Genomic DNA, 12603 nt, shown 5'->3' with positions numbered 1-12603 from the left:
TAAATCACTGTTCGATTAATATCTACATGCCTACACGGCCTTTGACTTCAGGATTTAACTCGGGCATGCGAGCTGGCACGTTCCTCTTCTTCACTTGTTCAAAAGCACAATCACAAAAGAGTGACCCACAAAAATCCATACACACCTAGATCCTAGCAAACCTGCGTTTAAACAGCAACAGCGGTTTTGGTGTTGAGTTTTAATCTCCACTACCACATACGTGTCAGCAGTCTTATGCGATGTCCCCCAATATCCGGCAAAACGAAACGAAACAAAACAAAACCTCTTTCATGACCATGCAGCAAGCAGGCGGTCAGACTGTATTTACTATGCTCTAATCGGCACACTGCCATAAGGAGAGGGGCAAAGTCTGAGGCCTTGTTTAACGTCCATACTAGGGACGGTCATTTGAGGATGTCTGTCAAACCCAACCTCCTATCTATAGAAACTGGAGCAGAGGCAGAGCAATAGAACAGCCCTGAAAACTGTGTGGGCAGGCTCTCCACAGGACTATCTTTAGTTGTTCTCTCTACATAAATGGGGCAGGAGGGGGCATTTAATAGACCCACTGCTAGGGGCACTCACTCCCCTAGCAGGGCACATGCCTTGGAGAGGAAAAGAATGGTGAGCTGACAGCCACTGTATCTTGGGGATAACGCTGCCCACCCGTGCAACAAGGCCACAGGCAAACATTCCCCAGAGCAACGCAAACAAACCAAGGGACAGCTGCGGGGTGTTTTAAAGAGAGACGGGTACACGATGTCTCAAAACCTCTTGGTTTTAAACCCTGGTTACAGAGAAAAGACATCAGCTACCTATCTGTTAATCGTTCCCCAGGATTCTGTCGACTGCATCTTCCTGGGAATCATCAAAGAGGGGTCTCCTTGATATCACAGCTATCCTGCTCCCTAACCTCAGCGCATCAGTGGATAAAAATCCAATGTATAGAGGCTCAACTGTCCTTTAAAATTAATCTCATGAGAAGAGGAGGAAGCAAGTGACACTGTTTGCTTCTCTTTCCTTCCTTCCTTCTTTTTTTTTTTTTTTATCCTAGCAAGCTCATAGCTAGCAGCTGAGGGAATTCTCCAAAATGGGTTAGCATTTATCTAATGCTAAGCCAGAGCATTTGGAACGTGGCAGCTCGCATGCCCGAGTTAAATCCTGAAGTCAAAGGCCCTGTAGGAATGTAGATATTAATCGAACAGTGATTTAATGAGGGCCTAAAATCTGCCAGGCTCTCTAGCTCAGGACACAAAGTGCCTCTACCTGGACCAGCCCTTGGCGTTTTTATCATAAAGGGTAGACTGCACCTGCCTTATCTAATGCTAAGCCAGAGTCTCTAGACACCTCCAGAGGCAGGAAGGTTTTGGTGGAGGGAATTCAAGCAAGCCAGCTTAGAGATGACCTTCAGGAGCCCAGCAATGGGCTCTTTACTTGAAGAAGGCCAGAGCACCTGGTGCACTAGGACTCAGAAACCCGTCCTTGCCCTCACATCACAGTATCTGCTTTCTTCCCCTCCCAGAGCACACCCCTAAGAGCCCTAGACCAGGAGTCCCTGCTCTGCCACTCCCTGGCTGCCAAGTCTTTGGGCAGGTCAACTTGTGTCTCTAGGCCTCAGGAGTCCCTGATCAATGGAGAGAGAGCACGATCTCTGTCCCGCAGGAATGCTGTGGGGCCCCAAAGGGGCTAACACACAGTGCGAACGCGGCCGTCAGAGGTCGAGCCCTGGCCCACCCAGGCCATTACTGAGATGACGAATTGCTTCCCCAGCCCTGGCTTCTCCCTTCTGGAAACCCGGTTCCGTCTCCCTGTCCCACCTCCCGCAGGCCGGGGTCTTCCGGCCGTGGGGACTGAGGGGCAGAGCCTCCCTGTCTATGGGGCGGAGGCGACCCGGGCTGTTCGCGGGAGCCCTCGGAGCCAGGCCGCTGCCCCCGGGGCCCCGCGACCCGGCTCTGGACCCCCTTACCTCCAACGATTGATCCCCACTGAGGAGGAGGCCGCGAACCAAGGGTCCAGGATGTAAACGCAGCGTACGCAGCGCGCCCCGCGCACGGCCGCCAGCAGCGCGGGGTTGTCGTGGAGCCGCAGCCCTTTGCGGAACCAGTGCACTGAGGAGGCGCCATCCGCTCCGGCTACCGGCGCCGGGGCCGCCGCCGCCGCCGCCGCCGTCACCACAGCCGCCGCCATCACTGCTCAGACTGCTCAGGCCTCCGCCGCTCCACCCCCGTCGGCGCCGCGGGCCCCACCTCCGGCCCGCCCAGTGACCTATGACGTCGCCGCTCCTCACTGTGGCCCCGCCCCCGAGGCCCTAGAGTCCCTCTGCCATTGGTTGGGCGCCTCCCGCCGGGCGATTGGCCCAGCGACGCCGAGTCCGGCACCGCCCCCTCACGTTCCCACCATGTGTCGGTCGGGCGCTTTGGAGGCGGCGGGCTGGGCTGGTGACGCAGGCTGGAGATCCCTGCAGAGGTCTGGGCGTGGAAGGAGTCTCGAGGCCCAGCGGATTTCTCACATGCGTCCTGTTCTAAACCTGCCGCTGGAAGCGGTCTGGGCTGGTGGGGAATCGCTATGACTCCAGCCAGTGACTTAACCAGCATCATCTGCTTCTACCTCTGTTACATCATCTGCAACATTCTACTACAGCGACCATTTATTGAGTCCATTTTATATACCAAGCAACGTGATAATATCCTTACATAGACTATCTCATTCACTATTCTTAACGCAGCCCGGTTGTGTTCACTCAACAGACCTCAGTGAATGAGCTGTTATTATTCTCAATTTAGAGGCAGAGAAATCTGAGGCTGCCACAGTGGAGTCACTTGCTTGTATCATAAAGCTAATAAAATGATCCCACCCAGATTATTCTGAATCCGAAGCTTCTCCTTTTATCCACAAAGCTCTACTTTTATCTTTGTGGAGCTCTTTGGCATTTGCAAGTGACAGACTCTAAAGAGGGAGGGGGAGTGCCCTGGTGTGCAGCAGTGGAGGGATTGAGAGTAGAGACTGGCAGTGTGGAGGATGTGGATTGAGATAGTAATTATGCCATGAGATGAATTTTTCTTTTTGTTCTGTTTAGTAGAACAGAGAACAATGGTCCCTCTTGTGCTCACAAAGCACTGAACTGGATTCGGTGTGGGATTCAGAGATATGGAAGACACTGTCCCCATTCCTCCCCTGGGGAGCCAAGTGGAGCCCTCTTATTCCTCTGGGGTCTAGCGCTGACCTTGATGATAGACTGATGAGTGGCAAGAGAAGCATATGAACACCTGCAGTGAAGTGTTGATGATGGGCTAAGATAGTCTAATTAGGCTGGGGCTCTGTGATTATCAAGTGAAGAGTTTGTTTGAATTTGGTGCTAGGTTGTGCCCATACTCACGTCCCTTCCTGAATTTGGGAATGAGTAATGAGATAATTCAGCAATTTCGTGGCATTAATTGGCACAACTCTACAAACCACAGAGTCGTTGCAATCCTAGGTTCTCATTTCTAGGGCTTTGCATAAGCTGTTCCCCCAAGCCTGAATACTTGAACTCCAGCTTGTCCTGTTATACTATACTTCTCACTATAGATGTCGCTTTCTTGCTGTCTGGGCCCAGCTTGTATGGTGCCTATCTCATTACGTACCTTCTTTTTTTTTTTTTTTTTTTTTAATTTTTTTTCAACATTTTTTATTTATTTTTGGGACAGAGAGAGACAGAGCATGAACGGGGGAGGGGCAGAGAGAGAGGGAGACACAGAATCGGAAACAGGCTCCAGGCTCCGAGCCATCAGCCCAGAGCCTGACGCGGGGCTCGAACTCACGGACCGCGAGATCGTGACCTGGCTGAAGTCGGACGCTTAACCGACTGCGCCACCCAGGCGCCCCTCATTACGTACCTTCTTATGGTCACTCTGGCTTTAGTACATAGTACTGGAATTTCTTACTTGTCTTTCTGTGCCATTAGACTATAAACTCCTGGAGGGCAGGGGCCATCGCTTATTTACAGTGGAATTTTCAGAGTTTAGCTCGGTGTTTGGCACCTAGTGATTCGAATGGTTGAGGATAACTTGAGTAAAAGTTGCATAGCAACTAGTCTCAGTTGGCAGAAACCTTAAAGATCTATCCAGTCCTGACCTTGTCCCAGAGAGTGTAAGGAGATAGTTCTTCCCCCTACCCTCTTTTTCTCCTCTGAATTCCTGTGATGCTTTCTGTATACTGTGGGTCCATGAGGTCAGGGACTGTGCTTTTCTTGTTCGTCAGTGTGTTCCCAGCACCAGTCTGGGCCCTATGTGTGGTAGTTGCTCAATAAATATTTGAAGAATGATTGAATGTCATTTACCTCTATCTATTAGGCTATCATGACAGAGTGTAGTATAATGGTTAAGCCTAACATCTTGCACATTTGGGGTGGCTGAGTTCAAATTCTGGTTCTGCTTTTCCTCTCTGTGACCTTGAGTAAACTAGCTGATCTCCCTGTTCCCCACTTTCTTAACGTGTACAATAGGGGCGACAATAATAGTGAGGCTATAGTAAGCCTTTAATAAGAATTAGCTACTATTTTTTTTCTGAAAAGCAGGATCTGTGTCTGCTTTTGTCTTCCTTGCATCACCTGGCTCTTGGTCTTACATATGATGAGCACTCTGTAAGTTGCTGAGTGAATAGAAGATTTTAACCGTTTTAAAAAGACCTCAAGGGGCGCCTGGGTGGCTCAGTCGGTTGAGCGTCCGACTTCAGCTCAGGTCACGATCTCGCGATCTCGCGGTCCCCGAGTTCGAGCCCCACGTCGGGCTCTGGGCTGATGGCTCAGAGCCTGGAGCCTGCTTCTGATTCTGTGTCTCCCTCTCTCTCTGCTCCTCCCCCGTTCATGCTCTGTCTCTCTCTATCTCAAAAATAAATAAATGTTAAAAAAAATTTTTTTTAAAAAAAGACCTCAAAATTATGCAGTAATGAAAAACAAACCAAAAAAGTAATTTGTTACCAATCCCCCAAACCAAACCAATCAATTTTTTAGATCTCATGTTGCCTACTAGACTTTGTCCATAAACTTTTTTTTTTTAGTAATCAAAGCAGAGGGGCAGTGTGGATACATTTTGAAACAAAATGCTAAGTATATTCTATGTCGCTATGTCCTTGTCCTTGTGTTTGTTATTTTAATGACTATATAATCCTTCATCAAATTGATAAAGAGGAAATATTTTATTGAATGATTGCGTATGGTTCGAGTATAATAACAGGGTAACATTCAAGAAACAATGAGGAAGTAACTCTGGCATAGAATACTGGAGTGCAAAGTCCGCTTTTGGATTTTACACTTTAACAGGAATTTGGAGAAACTGAAGAGAGACTAAAGAAACCTGTAAATTGCTGGGGAGGTGAAATGTAATCTTGTACTATTGTATCTTTGAGAGAGATGAGAACAGAAGCTTCCCCTCATAGCGCTCCACCTGGTAATTTACAAGCATCTCTGAGCGTGGTTGCCCTGAGGATGCCAAACAGTTGCTCCTTGTTTCCATTAGGGATAGAACGAAAGAATCTAGTTAAAAGAAAAAAAAAATTTTTTTTAGTTTATGCAAGGAAGAGTAAGAGGTTTAAGGAGGGGCTCAGTATACATAGTGGTTTAGGAATGAGACAAATTAGGTAGTGGAGGTTTCTTTCTTCACTGAAGATATTTAAGAAGACAGAAATGAGTACTGGGTTTGTTTTGTTGTTGTAGTCTTGCATGGAGACTGGTTTGGGCAACTTTTTATATTCTCTTGGACTGCGCTGTGTGTAAATATTTGATGATTGGTGGAAAGGTAACTAGGGGCGGGAGGGGACGGCCCCAGCGAGTTTAAGTTACCCGCGCCCTCTAGTGGTGGGACTGGGAAAGAAGCGGCTGTTCAGTGTCCAGGCTGACCAGGGAGCATCAGGATCCTACCTTCCTCCCTTCAGTTGCGGGGACCCATGCAGTGTGCAGCGGCCGCACAAAGCCTACTTTGGTGTTCTTTGAACCCTTCATCTGGAGAACTTGTAAAACTTCCAGAGACTTGTAGACCGAGAAGTCAAAGCACTCTTAAATAAGACATGGGATATGTCAACCACAAGTGAAAAGATTGATAGATTGAACTGCATTAAAATTATGAACTTCTTTTGTGGTCATTTTTTCTTAGTTGAAGCATAGTTGACGTGCAATATTATATTAGTTTCAGGTGTATAGCAAAGTGATTTGACAATTCTGCCCATCATGCAGTGCTCACCACAGAACATGTAGTTCCCATCTGTCACCATACAAAGTTACTACAGTATTATTGACTATATTCCCTATGCTGTACTTTTCATCTGTACTTATTTATTGTATAACTGGAAATTTAGCCTCTTAATTCCCTTCACCTGTTTTGTCCACCCACCCCATCACCCTCCGCTCTGGCAATCACCAGTTTGGTCTCTGTATTTATGAGGTCTGTTTCTGGTTTTGTCTGTCTGTTTGCTTTGTTATGAACTTCTCTTTATCAAAAAACATTATTTAGAGAGTGAAAAGGCAAGCCACAGAGTGAGACAAGATTATTGTGATACTTAAAATTATTATTATTTTTTTTTTGGGGGGGTAACACTTAAAATTCTTAAAGGGAATTCAGATCCAGAATAAAAAAGAAAAAAAGAGACAGGCAACCCAACACGAAACTAAGTCAGACTTGAACAGGTGCCTTCTCCCCGACAAGGGACATGCAATTAGCCAATGAACACGTGAGAAGGTGCTCACCTGCATTCGTTCATTGGGGAAATACAGATAAAAACCATAAGATACCACTATAAACCCAGTAAAATGGATAAAGTTAAAAGGACTGACAAAACCAAGTTTGGGGGAAGATGTGAGCAATTGAAACGCTCATACGCTGCTGTTGTGAGTGTAAACTCATACAATCACTTTGGAAAACTGTGTGATGTTACACACTAAATTTGAAAAACCAAATACCCTATGGATTGCAAACAATATACCCTATGACCCAGCATTATTTTTTTTAAGTTTATTACTTTTTTTTTTTTTTTGAGAGAGAGAGAATGAGCAGAGGAGGGGCAGAGAGAGAGGGGGACAGATGATCTGAAGCAGGCTCTGCTCTGACAGCCGAGAGCCGGACACAGGGCTCGAACTCACAAACCATGAGATCCTGACCTGAGCTGAAGTCAGACGCTCAACCGACTGAGCCACCCAGGGGCCCCTGTGGCTTAGCAATTTAATTCCTAGCACATACTGGGGCACCTGGGTGACTTAGTCCGTTGAGCGTCTGACTTCAGTTCAGGTCATGATCTCATGGCTGGTGAGTTCGAGCCCCGGGTTGGGCTCTGTGCTAACAGCTCAGAGCCTGGAGCCTGCTTCACACTCTGTATCTCTCTCTGTCCCCCCTGCCCCCTCACTCACTCTCTGCCTCTCTCTCTCTCTCAAAAATAAGTAAACATTAAAAAAAATTTAATTCCTAGCACATATCCAGCAGAAATTTAGGCACCCGTACACCAAAACACATTGTCAAGGGTTCAAAATAGCCAAAGTAAAACCAATGAATCACTGAAGTAGTAATTAGTAAAAATTTATTGTGCATACAGCAAAAAGACAGCTTGTACACCAGAGCAGTCAGAACAGAACATGGAATGAGGCTCTGGGGTGTATTGTCATAAAGCAGTTTAGACAGTGAGAAAGCAGTGACTGTTTATTCTCGGTGATTGGTTACAACATGACAATTTTCAGTGGTTACCCTGTATTAACCTTGGGAACCAGTGCTAGTTTTGCTAATCACTTCCAGAGGCAGAAGCAAGACACAATCCAGGTCATGTGAGTGCAAAATAAGCTAAATTAAGTTTTGTCTGCATGACTAAACTGGTTCTGTCATGCTCAGGGAACCTTCAAGGCTGATCTCTGTCTGTCCTCGATTTTAACACCACACGCAGAAATATGCATGGTAGGAGTGTTATTAGTAACAGTCCTAAACCAACAACAGGTCAAATGTCTGTAAGCAGTAGAATGGATAAATGAATGATGGTGCATTCAAACAAAGGAATACTGCCCGACAATCACAATGAAGAAAACATAGCTACATGCAACAACAGGGAGGAATCTAACACCATTTTTTAAAAGACTTTATTTTTAAGTAATCTCTACGCCCAGCGTGGGGCTCAAACGTAACAACCCCGAGATCAAGAGTTGACTCTACTGACTAAGCCAGTTACGTGCCACCAATCTCACAAGTTGAATACTGAACAAAAGAAGCTGGACACAAAAATATCCACCATATAAAGTTCAGAACCCGGCAAAACTAACATATGGCGTTAGCAGCCAAAGAAACAGAAACAACCCAGATGTCCGTCATCTGATGGATGGATAAACAAATGTGGTATATCCGTACAATGGCATATCACTTGAAAGAAGGGAGTAGAGGGGTGCTTGGGTGGCTCAGTTGGTTAAGCTGAACTTAGTTAAGCTGGTTAAGAGTCTGTTGGACTCTTGTCACTATCTCACAGTCATGAGATGGAGCCCTGTGTCCAGCTCAGAGCTGGGGGTGGAGCCTGCTTAAGATTTTCTCCCTCTCTCTCTCTCTGTCTCTCTCTCTCTCCCTCTCCTTCTGCCCCTCCCCTGTTCACGCACATGCATGCACACACACTCTCTCTCAAAAAAAGGGAGTGCTCGGCAATCAAAAAGAATGAAATCTTGCCATTTGCAACTACGTGGATGGAACTGGAGGGTATTGTGCTAAGTGAAATTCATCAGTCAGAGAAAGACAAAAATCATATGACTTCCCTCACATGAGGACTTGAAGAGACAAAACAGATGAACCTAAGGGAAGGGAAACAAAAAGAATATAAAAACGAGGAGGGGGACAAAACAGAAGAGACTCATAAATCTGGAGGGTTACTGGAGGGGTTGTGGGAGGGGGGATGGGCCAAATGGGTCAGGGGCACTAAGGAATCCACTTCTGAAATCATTGTTGCACTAGATGCTAAGTGATTTGCATGGTAAGTAATTTGCTAAGTAAGTAATTTGGTAAGTAATTTGGTAAGTAATTTGCATGCTAAGTAATTTGCTAAGTAAGTTTTTGTAAACTTAAAAAAAAAGGGGGGGGAGTACTGACAGATGCTTCACCGCCGATGAACCCTGAAAACATCTTGCTAAGTGAAATATGCTAGTTGCTAAGTACCACCTATTGTAGGATTCCATTTATTTATTTATTTATTTATTTATTTATTTATTTATTTTTATTTATTTATTTAAGAGTGTTAGCGGGGGACAGGGGCAGAAAGAGAGAGAGAATTTTAAGCAGTCTCCATGCCCAGTGTGGATCCTGACACGGGGCTCCAGCTCACAACTGCGAGATCATGGCCTGAGCTGGAACAAGAGTCCAGCGCTTAACCAACTGAGGCACCCAGGCGACCTGTGGGATTATATTTCTATGAAATGAACACAAGAGGCAAACCCGTAGAGACAGAAAATGGTTTTCTAGGGCTGAGCGGGCTGGGGAGAAATGGGGAATAACAGCCTAATGGATACTGAATTTTTTGGGGGGTGGGTGGGTAATGAAAATGTTTTACAACTGGTTTTGACGATGGTCACACAACCCTGAATTCAACAATGGGTGAATTCCACGGCACGTGAAGTGTATCTCTGCAAAGCTATCATTAAGAAAGAAAAATTATAGAGCATTGTAAATTAAAAGTAAAATAAGCCTCAGCCCCAGAGTGGAACTTTTATTTTTATTCTATTTTTTTTTAAAGAGTTCATTTCTCTCGCTCTCTCTCTCTTTTAATGTTTATTTATTCTTGACAGAGTGGAACTTTTAAAAGACAGCTATTGTACTTGGAAATGCCAAAGTAAAAAAGCGTTGTTTATATCAAATTTGCATATAGAAGTACGAGTTTTTCATTGATGTTATGGTGTCTTTTATTTAACTGAATGTATACGTTGGATTAACATGTAGAGTGTTTTAAACAGATGGGTGGCTTGGTGTCCTATTAAAAAGATCTTTAGTTCATAAATTAAAAACAAAACCAAAACTAACCTAATTCATGGCGTTAGGTAATACACATCACGATTGTGGTGACCGTTGACTAGCAGGGAGGGATAGAAATGGGAGAACCTAGGGGAGTTTCTGGGGTGCTGATAATGTTCTATTTGTATTTCCCTCAGAGCCTTTCCAGACTGTTCTGCTGGTCAAAGGAGTTGAGGGAGCTGGACCGGCAGGACCCGAGTTCTTACAGACACACCCGAGTTTCTACCTGAGCAGGAAGCAGCCAGTATCATCTTTTTTTTAAGTCCTACTGAGGCCACACCATTTGTCAAATGCCAAGGGAGAAGTCGGGCTTAACTTCCTGCTAGCCACCCCAGAGACTTGTAACCTTGAGCAAAGGACCAAGGAAATGGGCGAGCGAGTGCTCTTCTGATCTTTCCCACAGCTGACCAAGAGCATTCAAGACGTTCAGGTTGAGGTGTGGTCCCTGGGCCAGTGGCCGGTGGGGGATGGACAGGTAGCTATGCTCAGATCTCCCGGGGCTGAGATCTCAGTCGCCGCCAACACTCAGGAAAGCTGCACCCCATTCTCCCCCAGAGACGCAAGGTCCCAGCCTAGATGTTGGACCACCCAGTAAGAAAGAGCAAACGCAAGAAAGAAAAACCAGGAGGAAGGGCTCCAACCAAGAGAAAGGGGGTATGTAACTTTGTTTAACTTCAAAACTGAAATTTCGTAGGTTCTTGCTCAAGAGAACAGCAGCCACCGTTTGGGCTCAAGGGAAGGAAGTGTGGTGCCTGTGTTTGCAGGTCTGCCTGTGGCAGGGATGAAAGGGACAAAGTGCACATGTGACCTGAGCCCCTCAGCCACCAGGAAAGTGACCTCACTTCTGAGCCTTTTTCTGCTAAACTATCTCTGGGGCCCAGGGAGAGATGATGTATTTGAGGTGACAGATTGGCAAGGGACTTGCCTCAGCTTGCCCTTAATTATAAGCCTCTGCTGGAGACGTGGAGCCCCAAGCACTGCCACCCCCAAGAGCGAGACTTTGGCCACTAATGTAGAATCATGGTCTTCCCTGAGATATGAGCACTTTTTCTCCCTCCCCTCCATTCTGGTAAGTACTAGAAAATTTTTTTTAATGTTTATTTATTTTTGAGAGAGAGAGAGAGAAGAGGAGGGGAAGAGAGAGACACACACACAGAATCCGAAGCAGGCTCCAGGCTCTGAGCTGTCAGTACAGAGCCTGACGCAGGGCTGGAACTCACGGACTGTGAGATCGTGACCTGAGCCGAAGTCGGACTGACTTAACTGACTGAGCCACCCAGGTGCCCCTCTGGTAAGTACATTTTTAAATTTAGAAGAATAAAGTGCTAGAAATGGAACCTTCCTTCTTGAGGACATTGGAGATTGGCTCCCTTCCGTGAAAGAAGCCTCAGTGAATGCTTGCCTTATGTGTGATGGGATATACTTTCCAATGAGGGTGGGACGCAGAGTGGTGGAAGGAGCTCAAATAGCTGCCATCCTGTGCCCCAGGCCCCTTCGTCCCATGAGTCACGCTGGGAAACTGTGTGTATATGACCTTGGTCCAACTCGTGCTGGTGTCAGGAAACCAAAACCTTTGAGCTAGCTTAAGCAAAAACCAAACATACATTGGAAAATTTCGTGGGACCCCAGGGCCTAACAGGCATCCTGCTTCACCAGAATTCAAAGTACAGTCATTAAAGCCACTGGATTACAGGGCAGCCATCCTCCCTCTGTTTCCCTCTGTCTCTGGGATCCCGTGGTCTCCTGTTTGCTTCTCTTTGGAATTTTCTCCATTTTCTTTCTCTGAAGACCAGTTTTCTCTGCGGGTTGTGGGTATATGTACAAGGCCAAACATGACTACCCTGTAAATTCTACCAGTACCTCTCTGATCCTGATTCAGGAATGGCGATGCGCCTAGGACATTGGTCTAGTCAGCAGGTGCAGGGGACAAGAGCCTGTGGTCCAGAAGTGGAGTGAGGGCACACTCCCATGAGTGAGGGGGGTCTTAGAGATGAAGGACTGTGTGCTGAGCAGACTTTAATTATGCTTTGGGAACATTGCACTTGCTTATGAGGGTATTAATCATTTGCTGAGCAAAGCTGATCAAGTGCCTTCTGGGCCAGTCTCCAAGAAGGTTCTTGAAAATGCAGGGCTGAGTTAGACGTAATTCTTGCCCTTTGAGAAACTTACAATATAGTGAAGGAAACAAGCATATTAGCATCTTTCCTTGTTTTAAGTTTCACAAGAAGTACAGTAATAGAGTTTTGTGCAAACTAGGATCATAAGAACACAGAAGAATGTTAAGAGTAAAAATGTGTTCAGCTTTGCTCTGTACTAGCCATTGTTCCCTTAAGCCTTGACATAACTTTATAAAGTAGGGTCTGTTATAGTCACCCTTATTTTAGCAAGTATCTCCATTTGCCGATGAGGAAACAGGCTTGGAGGGGCTGAGCACCCCCTAAGTGACAGCCAGGAAGTGGGGAGCAGGGATTCCAATGCAGATCTATCTGAGCACAGAGCCTAAGGTGTTCTCACTCTATCAGCAGAGATTTTAGAACATGCCAAGGAATTATATGTCAATCATATTTCAATAAAAAAAAAATAGAGAGGATAAAACTACTTTAAATTTAAA

At 45.9% G+C, this 12603-nt stretch overlaps 1 protein-coding gene across 2 annotated transcripts in view; it reads right to left on the bottom strand.

Annotated features, from left to right (window-relative positions):
- CRY2 (cryptochrome circadian regulator 2) overlaps positions 1-2220 on the bottom strand; it is a 34263-nt gene extending 32043 nt beyond the window's left edge. The window contains exon 1 of one of the 2 annotated variants that reach the window (XM_058688761.1): positions 1967-2220. In XM_058688761.1, coding sequence (XP_058544744.1) covers positions 1967-2187 — 221 coding nt within the window. In that variant the 5' untranslated portion in view covers positions 2188-2220. The remainder of the gene's footprint in view (positions 1-1966) is intronic. The other variant, XM_058688760.1, reaches the window with a different exon arrangement.
- Between the last annotated feature and the right edge of the window lie 10383 nt (positions 2221-12603).

This window comes from Neofelis nebulosa, chromosome 10, assembly GCF_028018385.1.
Source record: "Neofelis nebulosa isolate mNeoNeb1 chromosome 10, mNeoNeb1.pri, whole genome shotgun sequence".
NCBI lineage: Eukaryota > Metazoa > Chordata > Mammalia > Carnivora > Felidae > Neofelis > Neofelis nebulosa.
Note: the sequence above shows the minus strand (reverse complement) of the source record. Positions and strands in the feature narration are given on the sequence as shown.